A 16,203-nucleotide genomic window follows, 5' to 3' on the forward strand; every position below is an offset into this window, starting at 1 on the left:
CTGAGAGATTGATGAGGAGTCCTTGACAGAGAGGACTTCTGACTTCCAGCCTCACATAAGGTCCACACAGACGTAGCCTGGTGAGAGCAGCTTACTTATTTGTAGTAAGTCTCTCATCTGATGCTGTGTCCCTGGCCTATGCCCCCTTTGCAAGAGCCTTGGGGAGCTTGGAATATCTTGGAGATTTGTTTCTGGAAACCTGTATTCTGACCTGTGCAGGTCTTTATGGTACACACCCAGGTGTGAAAGCTTCACTCACCAAACAGGAAGGAGGGAGGCCAGCAGATATGGGCAGGGGTGGCCACAGAGAGGATGGATGGAGGAGGCTTCAGCTACTGCAATGGCACCTCAGTCCCAACCTGTGGCTGTCCATCATCCAGACTTCAGACCAGCTGCTATGTCTCTTCCTGCTGTGCTGTGGACTCAAGAGACCCTCTCATAGCCTCCTTGACTTTACCACCATTCTAACATGGGCAGGACCACCTGCCACCTGGGACGGAGAGGAGCCACCTTCAAAATGGATTTCCTCCATTATGAAAGTGGAGTGTGCAGGACAGAGGAGAGAGTCCCTCTACTTCCTCCAACAAGCGTGACTCTTACATCTTGATGTGGTCTGCTCTGGTCTTTTAAGTACTGTTATTAGTTTAGACATGGCTATGATATATGGGTGGGCTTTTTCTTTTTGTTTTTTTTTTACACAGAGTAGGTGCTTATTGGAAGAAATTCACACCATACTTGTGACTTGACTCCCAACACTATTGGTTAGTTTTCCTTGTAGATTTTTCAGTATGTATTGCTAAAATATAAAGCTTCTTTTTAAAAGCATAACTATAGTATCGTATCATTTTTGTACATGAGAAATTAATAGTAATTGCTTAATATCCCAGGATATTCAATCAGTGTTAAATTTCCAGTTGTCTCACGCACATTGTATTTTTGTTGTTGTTGTTTACTTGAATTAGGATCCAGATAAAGTTTGCACAAATTTCTTTTAATCTGTAGCTTCTCCTCCATCTTCATTTTCTCCCTTGCAGTTTGTTAAAGAGACCAGGTCATTTGTCCTGCAGTATTTACCAGAGTTTGCTGAATGCCTGTCAGTGGAGTCACTTAATATGTGCTTCCCTCCTCTGTGTTTTCTGGAAGTTGGCTCTGGCCACTAGATCACATTCAGGTCCAATGACTGGTGGTGGTTTGCTCCTTATCAGGATGTACATAACATCTAGGCATCTCTCTGTGATGTCAGCAGCTATTTGTAGCCATAATGACCTAAACACTTTAATTTATTAGAGAATGCAAAAAGGTCATGGTCTAATTCATTCATGAGGTGGAATTCTTCAAAGAGATACTTCCTCTAAGCTACTATGTGGTTAATACCAATGGTATCATTCATAAAGGAAAAGTAGTATAAAATGCCTGCTGCTCTCCCTTTCTTATGCCATTTTTAAAAACCATGAATTGGCTCACCATCCTCCTTCAATGATGACCAGTTCATTCAAAAAGTAATCATCACTACCTCGCATAACACACATACATAAACTCAGAATGCCTCAGAGATCTGAATGTAAGAGTGAAAACTGTAACACTCATAGAAGAAAGCTAGGAGTAAATGTTTGTGACCTTGGGTTTGGCAGTCATTTCTTAGATACAATACCAAAAGTACAAATAACAAAAGGAAAAGTAGACAAATGACACTATATCAAGTTTACAAACTTTTGTACTGTAAGTGATATTATCTGGGAAGTGAAAAAACCCACTGAATAGGAGGAAAGATCTATAAATCATCTATCTGGTAAGAAACCTTATGTTCAGAATATAAAGAACTCTTTCAAGTCAATCATTAAAAAAAAAATTAAAAATGGGCAAAGGGTGTGAATGGACACTTCTCCAAAGAAGATATACATATGGCCAACAAGCACATGAAAAGATGCTCAACGTCATTAGTCATGAGGGAAATGCAAGTTAAAATCACAGTGAGATACCCACTAGGATGGCTGTAATCAAAAAGACAGCTAATAACAGGTGTTAGCAAGGCTGTGGAGAAATTGGGATCCTTATGCAGTGTGGGTAGGAATGTCAAATGGTGCAGCCACTTTGGAAAACAGTCTGGCAGCTCCTCAAAAGGAAACATAATTACCATATGACACAGCAGTTCCACTCCTAGGTAAGTACCCCAAAGAAATGAAAATATATTCACACAGAAACTTGTACAAGAATGTTCATGGCAACATTATTCACAATAGCCAAAAGGTGGAAATGACCCACGTGTCATCAACAGATGAATGGATAAACAAACTGTGGTTGTTCTGTCCATGCAATGGAATGTTACTGGACCATAAGAAGGAATGAGGTACTGTTGATACTTGCTACAGCATGCGTGAACTTTGAAAGCATTGTTCTAAGTGAAAACCTGCTGGGATTTGGATAGGGATTGCATTGAGTCTGTAGATCAGTTTCAGGAGTATTACCATTTTAACCTTATTAAGTCTTCCAGTCCATCAACATGGGACGTCTTTCCACGTATTTTGATCTTTTAAAATTTCTGTGGGTTCTGCTAAGTGGGTCGGTGGCACAGAGGAGGCAGCAGTGGCCAGCGATGGCTTATGGCCTGAGTTTGCAGTAGCCGGAGAAGTGTGACCTTTGGCTAATCTCTAAGCTTCCAGGGAGAAGTAAGTAGAGCATCTCTGTGGTTTTCTAATGCTCTGTCTGGGGCTTTTAACCCAGTGTTACAGATAGAAGTCAGAGCATCTGGGAAGCTGGATAGGAGGAAATTGCTTACTTTCACTGACCTTTCAGTGAAGCTTAACCTTTCCTTCAGTTGTGAATGTAGGCGACAAATGTCTTATGTCCCCAGGAGAAATCACAGATATTTTCATGTCCGATTACAGTTGTCATAGCATCTGAAACATCAGTTATGCTCATCACTACTGCAGAATTACTGTTTTCTTAGACCTGCTGCTAGATGTTATTAGTTAATGCATAAATAAAGAAAATCATGTATTACTGCATCACAATCTATTTTAGTATTTTGGTACTTATATGTCATTATAATTGCTTTCCTTTGTAGTGCTGTGTGTTTTATGCATCTAGATCATTATTCTGAGGACAGTCATCATCTTCTGCACACTCTAGAGCAGTCCTTTGTTTCTAGGTTAACTAACGGAAGAGGTCCTTTTCCAAGGGGGTGACTGCATATTCCTGGGGGCTTGGAGTCCCGCCTTTAGGAAGAGGGGCCTGGGCTCCTAGGGCTGAGGAAATGAGGGCAGGCAAACACTAAGGAAAGAAGGGAAAGTGGGCAGGACCCTGGGGAGCCCAGAGGAGTAGAGGTGGGCGGGGAGGGCGGCGCTGGGCAGAACATGGGGAAGTGGGCAGTGGGGGCAGGCAGGCCTGGACCGTGACCTGTTGCAGGAAGCTTAAGACAACAACAGCCAGAACAATTCGAATAACGTTGTGGCTCACTGTTTAAAGCTCATCTGTGAGGTGGGGGTTTTTATCCTTTTAGGCTTTGTCTTGTGCATAATGTAACTATTTAAAAACAAACGGCTCTAGTTTTGGTTTGACAGCTTGAATTAAATATGTTTAATATCTTTCCCTATGAAAATAGATTTCTAGGTACTTCATAATTCATATGTTCAATAATGATATTTAAAAAGTAGAAATCACAAAAGTAACACTTGCTTAAGTAAAGAGCAGAAACAATGAATAGGTAAGTAAAGTGTCAAGTGACATTCCCATCCCACCAGCAACATGGCCCTTGTAGTTGTCGTTCCTGTTCCGTCCTTTAGGATCAGGTGCTAGAGATGGCGTTGCTGCCCATTCTTTATTAGTTTTGATGCTCATTGACAGATTGCTCCCCCAGAGTTACGCCCTTTTGTAGCTCTGCTAGCCTGCTTCTATCCCCTCAGGTCCCTGCCCAAGCTGTGTATTTTTACCCTTCTTTCTCTTTGTTGCTTTCTTTGGTTCATTGTGTGGTTGAATGGCTTCGTTTATATTTGGCTCTTGGTTTTGTTTCTTTCCTCTCAGGAATCTCTGTGGTGTTCTTGGTGGTGTGGCTTAGGGTCCTGGCAGGGTGCATATGCAGCCATGAGATCTTTACCTGAAAGGACTCTACAGGGCTTGGACCCACAGGGCAGGTGGGTGGGATGCTCAGAGCCTACCTGTGGGCAGGACCCTGGAGTGGTGGGAGCTGACCCAGCATGCATGGTTGCTCTGTCAGCCCCTCTGTCCTTGGGGACCACTGGGGTGACACAGCATGTCTGTGATGAGTGAGTCTGGAGGGTCTTGGAGCTGACCCTGCAGTCTGTGGGTGAGCTTGGTGACCTTGTGTGGCCCTGGCCAGGACTAGAGGTACAGAGTGTGGAGGAGGGTCCCTGGGCAGGAGGCCTGCGTCATCTTCCCCTTGTTGCTCCTTAACTCCTGAGCTCTCTGTGACTGAGAACAGGGTTGTCCTTGGCCTTCTGTGTGTCTCGTGTGCATGAGGCACCACAGGTCCAGCAGAGAGCAGGACAGCCAGGACCCTGTCCTTGTGCCACTCCATCCTAGCTGGGGCGCTGCTGACTGGATGAGGGATTAGTATGACGAGCGTGCTCTCCAGCGGCATGTCAGTGGGAGGCACTAGGGTGGCAGGCACTGTGGAGCAGGGGACCTTTGAGCCAGCCCTGGGGGCCTGGACAGGCTCACTGCTGGGAGTGTGCAGTCCATTCCAGGTGGCCCATGCTGTACTGAAAGAAAGCCCCAGGCCACCTGTGTTGAACACCCACTGTGCGGCCACCGTGGGCGGCACCGACTCCGTGTGAGCATGACCTTTTCTCCCTCTTCTCCTCAGCCAGGGCCAACTCGTTTGTAGGAACGGCGCAGTACGTCTCTCCAGAGCTGCTCACAGAGAAGTCTGCCTGTAAAAGGTAACTGCTTTTCTCTTCTCTCTAAAGTAGCTAGTAAGTTTTTTTCTTGAGAAATTAATATTTGAGAGTGATTTTGGTGGCCTTACAGTAGCTATAAGCATACTTTCAAAGAAGTTGGCGTTTTGCTTTTTTTTTTTTTTTTTTTTTTTAAGATGACCGGTAAGGGGATCTTAACCCTTGGCTTGGTGTTGTCAGCACCACACTCTTCCAAGTGAGCCATGGGCCGGCCGTTGACATTTTGCTTTTTAACTGTATTTTTCCTTTGATACACACGCATGCTACTTTATTGTTATATTTTATACTTCCTGGGTTGGTTGTTGCTTTTTCGTTGGAGATTTGATTTTGTTGCTTCAGAAAAGACTGTTCAGTGGGGAAAGTGTGGCTGCTGGGGCCAGGGAGCAGGGAGCCCTAGGTCCCGCCTCCTGTGAGGATGTCAGGCAGGGAGACTGGCTATGGGGACTCGCAGTGGCAGGGTAGCTGTCAGTGTGACAGGGCCCGTGGAGCATGTCGGGGAGGGGAAGGATGGAGGGAGGTTCCCAGCTATAGCCAGCTAGCCCTGGGACAGGCTCTCAGTGGCCGCAGGGTTGAGGTTCTCTGAGAGATGCAGCTGGGCCTTGGTGATGGCCTCAGTTGTGAAAGTTAGGAGTGCGTGGTGGGTGCAGGGGACAGAGGGACTGGTGCCTGTCCATAGGTGGGTTCTGCTTGCATTACCTGAGGTTGGGAGGAGGAGCAGGGTCAGCCCACAGGGCAACTAGGCAGCGCAGAAAAGGAGGCTGTGGGAATATAATGCTCTGGCTTAGGTGGGCGGGCACAAGGCAGCGGGGAGACTGAGAAACAGCATTAGAATCTGGGGGTGCAGTTTGGGAAGCAGTTCCAGGTGTGCCAGTAAGTTCTGTAGAGTGAAGTTGTGATTGGGATCTTCTTGTCCTGGGCCAGTCAGAGGCTGCTCGGTGTTGGATTCGGCTCTGCTCTGGCCGCTCTGCCCACTGGCATCCTCTCGTGAGCTGCCAGAGGACCACATGGGTTCTGCACTATCCGGGTCCCACTCTGGCAGGGTTTCATGGGGCCACTCTCCTGGAGTGAAGTGAGCCACCCTGCGAGAACAATAGAGTGAAAGATTTTGGGGTCAGCAGCTCTGTGTTTCTGAGCTTGACAGCTTTGAAACAACTTTTTGGGTGTGGAGTCACAGTCACAAAAATGATGGCAGGATGGAAGGATGCTCTGAGAAATTCAGCTTGGGCACCTTAGCGATCTCCTGGCTTTTTTGTTTAATGGGCTCCACTTGTCACAGTCGACGGATACTGAGTTCTTACCATGGACCAGGCACTGTCTAGGTCAGAGCCTCCTAGGTGGAGCGATTCTGCCCCCAGGGGACATTTGGCCATGTCTAGACACAGTTTTAGTTTTAGTTGTCACAACTAGGGCTGGGGAGTGCTGTTGGCACCCAGGGTGTGGAGGCTAGGGGTGCTGCTCAACACCCTAAAGTACAGAGGACGCCCCCACCACAGAGAATGCCCACAGTGCGAGGTTGAGATGCCTCCTGCAGGTGGTGGGCATGATTGACCAGGGTTTCAAAGTGTATGGCACTGCCACCTAAGAACTAGCTTTTCCTTGCTTGTAGATTTTAGGTGGAGAAGCACTTTAGCATTGATGTGCAAAGACCTCCATACTCTACGTATATATGCCTGGATAGGCTGCCACCTTCTGTGGAAAGGGGGCGAGTCTATGTCCACGTTTGTTTGCATGTGCATTTCAAGTTCTCTATGAGTATATACCAGAAATGGATAGCAGTGGTTGTCTGCAGGGGTATGGGAACAGAGTTGTGAGGGAAGCATCACTATGTATTTTTTTACGCTTTTAATTAAAAATTTTTTTCCTTTTTTTCTTTATGTTTAGAGTAGTTTTAGTTTTACAGAGAAATTGAGCAGAAAATACAGATAGTTCCCACCCCCGCCATACCGTTTCTCCTATTGTTGTTGTTATTATTATTTATTTTGGCAGCTGCCTGGTGTGAGGAACTGAACCCTTGACCCTGGTGTTACAAAGCTGTGCTCTAACCAACTGAGCTAACCTGTCAGCCCTCTCCTATTATTGACATGCTATGTTAGTGTGGTACATTTGTTACAATTATGAATCAATATTGGCATATTATTATTAACTTAATTATATATTAGGGCTCCCTCCTTGTATTATTGTACAGTTCTATGGGTTTTGTCTAATGCATAATGTCATGCATTCACCATTACAGTATCATACAGAATGGTTTTGCTGCCCTAAACATCCTCTGTACTCCGCCTTTTCATCCCTTCTTCATCCCCTGAAATCCTGGCAACCACTGATTTTTTTTTTCCATTACCTCAAACATTTATTGTTCTTTGCGTTGGAAACATTCAAAATCCTCTCTTCTAGTTAATTGAAACTATACAATAAATTGTTAATTATAGTCACCACAGTGCTCTAGAACACTAGATACTATTCCTCCTGTTGTACTTTAGTTTCTGTTAACCAACCTGTCGCTATGCTTTTTATTTTTTAAGTCATGATATTCATTAAAAAATAATTTTTTCTGACTTTAAAAGTGATACTTGGGGGAGGTTTTCACACACACACAAAAAAGTGATACCTAATCATTGTAAAGAATTCTTATAGTTGCTGATAATTTGGTATATGTCTTTCCATTTTTTTCTATGCATTTTTATGTATGTTTATGTGATTTTATACAATTGGAGTCATACTGGATAAGCCAGTTTTGAATCCTGTTCCTTGTGATTATATAATGAGCATTCCCTGGTGTCATTAAAATTTTTTTCAGACATCTTTAATAGCTGTGTGATTTTCTGTTGTATGAGTTTATTGTGGTTCATTGAACTATTCCTTTGCTGTTGGTTGTTGAGGTGGTTTTCATTTATTTAGCACATAGTTGGCATGCCTATTGTGTGCTGCTTAGCCTGCGTGGCCAGGAGAAGGGCGCTCTGCCTCAGGGGGTGTCCTGTCTTCCATCTAGTGGGAGAGACAGGGCATCTGCTGGACCGAGCTGCAGAGCACTGGGGCCTCCCCAAGCTCCTGGGTTTGGATTTCAAGTGGCATGGTGTAACTGAGCGCTGAAAGAAATACTTGTTACATTCTGCTTCCCAGAAATGTTATACTGGCTTCCCCCTTTATTTTTTTATTGTATTAAATTTATTTTCCTTGTGTTACTCTTCATTTAAACTAAACAGTAAAAAACGAAGTGTGAAAACTGTTTACTGAGTTGAATGTAAATTCTGTTTTAATTTTTATTCATTAATTAATCATTAATTGATTAGTTTTGGTGGCAGACCGGTGCGGGAATCCCAACCCTTGATGTTATAACAATATGCTCTAACCGACTGAGCTAACCAGCCCAAATTCACTTTTTAAATGCCCTTCACTCTGTGTGTTGTGACTCAGATTTCTAATCTGTTGCATTTTAAAACCCACAAGTGCCTCACCTGTGCCCCATTTAGTTGGTGGGTGCTGCATTTAGTTGTAGCTGTACTGACCTGCCACTGATTGGGGCGAACCTGCCCTCCCCCTCCCTATCCCCCACTCTCCTCGTTGGCATCAAAAGGAGGGTGATCTTCTGTAAGATTTTTCCCATAGTCATTACTGGAAACAGTGTTAGCACCCTTCTTTGACTCCCGTCCCCTGCTGCAACATGCGTAGCTCTCTCTTCAGGGTGAGAACAGAGTATGTGTGGAAGTTGGTGACATCCACTGGAAGTGGCAAAACTTTGAGGGCAGCCAAACGACTGGCCTGGTGGTGCCTGTCCTGTGAAGGTCCCCAGGGGACCCCTGGAGGGCAGGTTTCCACTCACACGTAACTGACTTTAAATGGAGGCTGAAACTGGGGTGATGTAGACAGACCGAACAAGAAATGAACTGTGCTTGTTGGTTAAATTTTACAAATGTCATTTTTCTTTTTTTTTTTTTCTTCCCTACCTTAAAGTTCAGACCTTTGGGCTCTTGGATGCATAATATACCAGCTTGTGGCAGGACTCCCACCGTTTCGAGCTGGGTAAGAAGGAGACAGCACCCCCTCTGGGCCCTGTGGTTCCTCCCTGACAGAGAAGTAGGAGAGGGCTGTCCCAGGCCTGTGCCGTTAGGAGCAGGACTTTCATACTGATCCGTGAGTGTGTGTGGCTGGGCAGTTCATGTGTGGTGAGACTGAGGCCCTGCACTGTTTCAGGAAAAGCGCATTCACTATATGTGTAGGTTTGCAGGACCCTGCCTGGAATGACTGCTTTTTAAACTTTATTTTACAGAAATGAATATCTTATATTTCAGAAGATCATTAAGTTGGAATATGACTTCCCAGAAAAATTCTTCCCTAAGGCGAGAGACCTTGTGGAAAAACTTCTGGTAAATATTTTTTAATTTTCTTCTGATAAGATGATCCAGTAGTCACACCCCAAGTCCCTCTGCACCTGTGCTCAGAGTGGCTTTTGTGCAGGCACCTGTGTTTAAGAAAATGGTGTTTTTAGGGTTGATAGTGATTGTTGATACTCATATTTTATATCTCATCTCATTACAAGTCCCTTGTAATTTCCAAATGCCTCATTCTTCTTTGTTTTTGTTTTTGGTGGCTGGCCAGTGTGGGGATCTGAACTCTTGACCTTGGTGTCACAACACCTTGCTATAACCACCTGAGCTAACCCCCCCTCCCCCCAATGCCTGATTCTTGACAGGAAACTACTGTATCAGGAATAATAAACTAAAAATGAGAGAGGAAATTACCATATCATTTTGTGTTTGCTTATCAACATTGCATAGCATTTGGAGTTACTGAAGCTGGAGTGACTGGCTTTATTACAGTGGCAGATGGCTGTAAATCCTACTTCAGTGACATTTGTAGATGTCAACTTTAGAGAAGGTACACAAAGATTTTAAAGGTCAACCCTGGTAATACAGCAAAGCAGTTTACCTGGGAAAGGCATATTAGCATACATTCTAGAAACCGAGTGTCCTGGGCCCTTTGTGCTCTTGACTCAGGGCTTCCCTCCTTACCTTTATTCTTTGGAAGCAGGGTCAGTACTGCGTTAGCATACGGGCTATAGGGTCAGGCCCTAGTGCCACTTGCTATTGAGCTGGGAGAATACCATAGCCACTCTCTCTCCACCTGTCCTACCTGTCTCTTTCCTGTGGCTCTCCCCTTAGTGATGTAGTGAGGGTGTGGGGGGTGCAGCTCAGTCCCTGGGAGCAGAGCCACAGGGATGCTCCACTGCACATCTGGAAAGGCTTGCTGTCCAGACTAATTATTCCTTCTCTTTGTTATCAAAGTCAGTAAGTTCATCTTTCTCTTGTTTTAGGATTTTTAACTGTGTATTTAAATGAATATTTGCTGTTAGTCATTATATATTGAGGTTGAGATTGGTTTTCACCTCTGAGAGGTAAAAAGGCAGAGCTTGGAGAGAGGTAACAGGAACCCCAGAGTGTGCCTCAGTTGTCCCTGGAGCTCTGTGGGAGTGGGCGGGCGGGCCATGGTGCCCCTGCTCTTCCTAGGAGATACTGAGAGATGAAAAGAATTACTCAAAGAGGTATTTTTTGTTTTATTTTTTGTCAGAATTATGTTGTAACCCTGTCAGTGACTTGTCTTGACTCCTATTTAAGGTGTTAGATGCCACGAAGCGGTTAGGCTGTGAAGAAATGGAAGGGTATGGCCCTCTCAAAGCCCATCCTTTCTTTGAGTCCATCATGTGGGAGAATCTCCATCAGCAGACACCTCCGAAGCTCACTGCCTACTTACCGGCTATGTCAGAAGATGACGAGGACTGCTATGGCAACGTAAGTGCCCGGCACCACGGCTGTGATCAGCAGCCTCAGGGAAGACTCTGAGCTCGTGTCCTAGGCCTGTTAAGGGTTGAATGCTTTGTTGCCATGAGAGAGTGGCCAGTGAAGCCCTGGTGGGCTGGTTCCTTTTTCTCATTCCCTCAGCTGTGAATATTCTGGTGAATTTTCATCCAAAGGGGTGGAATTGGAGTCAGATGCTGGTGGGGGTCTGGGCAAGTGGGAGCTGCAGCCTGTGCTCATCCTGCGCTCCTCCTTGGGCTCCCGGGCGCAGCCTCCTGCCTGGCTATCACTGTTTGTCTTTGTCTTGGTTTCTTCATCCTTGTGTCTTAAGATGTTCTAGACTGCTGCTTGTCCTTCCAAGAGAAGCCTGGTGCTGCTGCTTTGGACCTTTGGGGATGACATGACGTTGGAGGGTGGACACTGGTCCCTGTCTGCCCTGGTGCTTGGTGGGAGCAGGGGCCGCACAGTCCTGAGGGTGTGGCCCCCTGGGTCTGTGGGAAGCTGCCGTCACAGGCTTTGAGGCTGCTTGATTCCTGGGGCTTGACTGCAGATACAGGGTCTTATGTATACTTTGTCCTTTAAACTCCGTATTATGGAAATTGAGACACGTACAAAAGGTACAGAAGGGTGCAGTGAGCCACAGTGACCTGTTGCCCTCCTCCCATCTTCAGTCTCATTTTGTCTGAGCTCTTGATACATCCTCCACTGACCCACCCCCTCCATATTTAAATATGCTTTAAAAAGCTTTTATCATCGATCTTCTACTTTTCTGGTTGACTTCTGTCATTGTGGCTGAGTCTTACGAGTCACTGTGTACAGAGTTCCAATTTAATTGACTGAGGAATTCTAGATTTTATCTAAAAGTCATCCAAAACTAAGTTGAAATTACTACTGTTATCACCCCTCAGAGGTCAAGGGCTCCCTATGTCTCCTACCTACAGTACAATGCACACCCCCTCCCCCCTGCCCCCTTTCTTATCCCAAAATGCCCTTTGTGCCCAAACTTGAAGGGGACCAGGCTGGGAGAGCAGCCTGTGCTGACCTCTGCCCACTTGCCACCCACATGCAGGCTGGAGAGGGCTCATCCCAGGAGCCTGTAGTCTCGCCCTTGCTGCGTGCTGCCCCAGATGCTCCTAGATGATGTGGTTCTCGGGTTGTGGCTAGCAGGGACTGATGGGAGCCTCAGTGCCATGCCTTCTGGGCCTGCCAATCCTGCAGAAGTTGTACCCAGGACTGGGGGTGGCAGGTTAGCCTGTGGCATTCCTTGGAGTGAGGGTCTGTGTTGGGCCAGCAGAGTTGGGCGTGTCTTACCTGCCCACTGGCAAGCTTTTCACTCCAGCCAGGTGTCCCCATCGTCCACACATCTTCCTGGGCCTGGGTCTGTACTGAGTGCCACTTAGGAGAGGAGAGTGGAGAGTAGGCTCGAGAATCTGGAGCTTTCCATGGGGAAAAAAATGTGGGGCCCCTGAGAGGGAGGAGGGTCCGAGTGTGCAGTGGTTGTGGTGGTGAGCGGGCACCCCCGCGACAAGGGAGGCAGCAGTGCATTGGAAAGACGCAGCAGCTGGCTTTGAGGTCCCTGTTGGTCAGCAGGGTATGCCCTTGGGCCAGTTTCTGAGCCTTGGTTTCCCTGTATCATGCTACCAGCCTCCTCACTGGCTCTGATGGCTTGTGTGACTCGTAGGTGGGGGGCCCTTGGTAGCCTCTCTAAATTTTGAGATGCTATGCATAGGTACCTCGTGCCGGGGCGTGTTCACAGAGGCAGTGGAGAATGCACCAGGGTCAGGGCATGCCATATGGCTATGTGGGCATGAGTGCTTGGGGCAGCAGTGTGGTGGTGGGTACAGGGCCTGCACCAGGGGTGCCACCTGGGGCCCTCTTTCTGGGGCATGGAAGATGTGGCAGGACTTGCTGTGTACTTGTCTCAGCCCTTGTTGATGGCGTCTTTTCTTCTTCCACTTCATTGGCCTCGGCAGGGCTCAGGTGTGGGGTCTGCAGCCTGGGAGGTCACTGTCCAGGGGGCTACACCTTCCCAGGTGTGTGCTGGGGGCTCTTTGGCCCTGTCAGCGGCCCTAGCAGGGTGTTAGTGCACAGGCAACTTTGTCTACATCAAGTTTAGTTAATCTTTGCTGAGATTTAAAGTAGTATTTTTTTAAAAAATGAATATGGTTAGTCAAATATCCAGTGCCCACCATAGACTCAGAAATTGTAAGACCCTGGGGCCAAAGAGGAGGGCGCCTGAGTGCCAATGTCCTGCCTGTCTGCCCCATGCCTCTGCACTCGGGGCATCTCGGTCCCTTCTCTCCCCGATTTCCACCTCCAGGCAGGGCAGCACAGGGGCTTCACAGGGCCAGCAGGCCCCAGGCTGCTGCTGCACTGTTGGTGCCACACTGTGGTGAGGGTCCTGGGCCCTTCCCTCCTGGAGATGAAGACTGAGGTTAGCCTCTCTCTGGCTCCTGTTCCTATCAGAAGAGGGACTCAGACCAGGCAGGAGCCAACCCTGCCTTGGTTCAGTGGCCAGACATCCACTGGAGGGGAGTCAGAGCTGCCCATGCTGGCCAGGGGCAGCAGGAAGGCCACAGGCCCTGCGTGGTGAGAGCTCAGCAGTGGCGGGCAGCATGTGGCTCTTTGGGCCATAGAGGCAAATTAAGGCGCTCTTGTCGTTTTTCCTTTCTGCAGTATGACAACCTTCTGAGCCAGTTTGGCTGCATGCAGGTGTCAGCCTCCTCCTCCTCCCACTCCCTTTCTGCCTCGGACACCGGCCCGCCACAGAGGTCAGGCAGCAACATAGAACAGTACATCCACGACCTGGACACTAATTCTTTTGAACTGGACTTACAGTTTTCCGAAGACGAGAAGAGGTTGCTGTTGGAGAAGCAGGCGGGCAGCAACCCTTGGTGAGAACTCACAGTTGCGAGCAGGACTCTGTATAGAAACGCGGGTGAGCAGGTGGGAATGAACGGGAACTGCCCAGTTCTGCGGAGCTGCTGAGCTGGGTCCAGGGGCACTTAGTGAAGGAGGCCCTTTGTGGGGACGGCTGGAAATGGGTGTTCAGGAGGCAGCAGCCCAGGGAGGTAAGTGGGCCGAGTGCCCTTGCTATGGTGAGCGAGGCCGTGGTCAGCTCCCCAGCTCTACCAGACGTTGAGACCTTCCAAATGTGGATGTGGATTCACGGAGATGATGCCGCTGCTTGTGCTGAGCTGTTTGGGGTGTTTCTTAGGTTTTGCTGTCATCACCTCTTGTATGCAGCTTTTCCCACTTGTCTGATAATTGCTTTCAAGGCGGGTCCTGAGGTAGCTAGCTGTCCTGAGGTAGCTAGCATGAGGGGCCTGGTTCCCGGGTGGGCGGTGGTTTGTACCTGCAGGGCTGACCACCCTCCTTTCCCCACTGCCCTCTGCTGGGGCCGCCTGGAGTGTTCTGATGCACTAAAATGGGCTCCTGTGGTTTCCATTTTTATTCTTATCGAGGCAGACATCTGTGTTCATTGGTTATTTGTGTTTATTTTTTGAGGTACTTTGTGTCCATTGACTATTTTTTCGGTATGTTTGTATCTTCTTAAAATTGATTTTTAAGAGCCGTATATATGAAGAATATTCTCCATTGTCTGTTTTGGAAACATTTTTCTTCAGTTTATCTCTTCAGTCTTTTGGTGCTGTGTTTTTGTACAGACGTTGCAAATTCTAACAAAGTCCAACCTGTCCCTGTATTTATTTTATGTTTTACAGCTTAGTCTGTTGAGAAGGGCTTTACTACTCTTGATGTTTCTACCTGCATTTTCTTTAAGCATCTTTATGCTTTTGCCGTTTGCATGGGCAGAGAGGAGCCCACGGCAGCGGGGTCGGGGCATGTCACAATGGGGTGGAAGGAGAAGGCAGGAGGGTTTGAGGGCTTAGGCAGGAGAGGACACATGGGACTTACAAGACTCTTGTGGGGAGGTGGGCAAAAAAACACACTTGGTTTCTCCCACCCCACTCTTATAACATGCTTTTGACCCCAGATGTGTGGGGTTTTTTTCCCCATACCCTAAGAAGCAACAGGTTCTACAGTGGACACCAGCTGGGTGTCCTCCAATTCAGATCAATCCTGACACTGTCTAGCTAGAGATAGCGTCAGATCCCACAGGGTGAGGGTTTAGTCCCCAGGACTGCCCCCATTTCAGAGTCCAGTAGCAAGTCCAGGCCTCTGGAACTTCTGACTGACTAGCTATAAATCGGTGTCCCCACAACCCCCTCCTTGGGTTCAGTTGATTTGCTGAGAGCCTCACAGAACTTAGGGAAACACGTTTACCGCTTTATTATAAAGTTTATTATTAAGGATACAGATGAAGAGATGCACAGGGTGAGGTATGGGGTAAGGTGCATGGAGCTTCCAAACCCTCCCTGGCATCCCATCCTCCAGGAACCTCCAAGTGTTCAGCTCTCTGGCAGCTTCCCAAACCCTGTGCTCTTGGGTTTTTATGGAAGGCTTCATTACGTAGGCATGATTAACTAAATCATTGGCCATTGTGATCAACTTAACCTTCAGCCCCGCTTCCCTCCCTGGAGGTTGGGGGTGGGGCTGAAAGTCCCAACCCTGTAATCTTGCCTTGGTCTTTCTGGTGACCAGTGCCCATTCTGAGGCTACCTAGGGCCTACTATCTACCAGTTAGCTTGTTAGCATACAAAAAGACAGCACTTTGGAGATTCTAAGGATTTTAGAAGTTGTATGTCAGGAAATGAGATGAACACCAAATATATATTTCACAGTAGTGCAAGAGAGCAGGGTAGGCGAGCTCTCAGGCACTTTCCCAGTGTGGGTGCAGAGTGAGAAGCAGCTTGTGGGTAAGGCTGGGGATTTTTGTACCATAGAAATTATTGTACCAGAAAAACTGAGTGAAAGATGTTGACCAACAGAAGGAATCTGCAGTTCTAGGGAGTTTATACTTGTCCTTTAACTCACTGTTTGCTAAAGTGGTGTTACCAGGGATATCATTATATACCCAGCATGAGAAAAGGGTTTTGATCAGAACGGTATGAGAAGTGCCAGGCCACACGTCCAGGCAGGTGTGCACCGGGTGCTGTGCAGGAACTTTCTAGGCGCCTATGTGTGCTGGGCTCTTTGGGGCTTGGTTGGTAGCCCTTTCTCTGCAGAGCCCCGCTGAGAAGCACTGTGTAGGTGTGCCTGTGTTTCTGCTCCTTTGTCCTCTGTCTGCGGCTGTTTTTAGAGAGACCAGGTTGGGTCCAGGTGCTTCAGTGTCCTCCTGCTTGCTTCCTCCCTTTTCCTCCAGATTTCAGGCCCATTTGGAAACTGATGACTGTGGAGAGCTTGAGGGATCTCCTATTTGGCCGGTGGGAGATCTTCAAGCACCTCGTTCTTTCCAAGGTCAAGACAAATTCTGTAATAATGCTACAGCGATCCTTCCCTCTAAACTCTTGTTCTCTGTGAGAATGCTTGTACAGTGGGGTTTTCAGTGGCTCTGTGTTGTGGGCTCAACATTATCACTTTGGCTAATGGAATGTGTT

General features: G+C 47.3%; 1 protein-coding gene across 4 annotated transcripts in view; it reads left to right on the forward strand.

The window, feature by feature from the left end:
• PDPK1 (3-phosphoinositide dependent protein kinase 1) overlaps positions 1–16,203 on the forward strand; it is a 79,027-nt gene that overhangs the window by 50,838 nt on the left and 11,986 nt on the right. For all 4 annotated transcript variants that reach the window (XM_063098671.1, XM_063098672.1, XM_063098674.1 and 1 more), the window contains 5 exons: positions 4,823–4,898; positions 8,865–8,933; positions 9,181–9,277; positions 10,526–10,699; positions 13,382–13,599. In XM_063098671.1, coding sequence (XP_062954741.1) covers positions 4,823–4,898; positions 8,865–8,933; positions 9,181–9,277; positions 10,526–10,699; positions 13,382–13,599 — 634 coding nt within the window. The remainder of the gene's footprint in view (positions 1–4,822; positions 4,899–8,864; positions 8,934–9,180; positions 9,278–10,525; positions 10,700–13,381; positions 13,600–16,203) is intronic.

Source organism: Cynocephalus volans, chromosome 6, assembly GCF_027409185.1.
Source record: "Cynocephalus volans isolate mCynVol1 chromosome 6, mCynVol1.pri, whole genome shotgun sequence".
Lineage (NCBI taxonomy): Eukaryota > Metazoa > Chordata > Mammalia > Dermoptera > Cynocephalidae > Cynocephalus > Cynocephalus volans.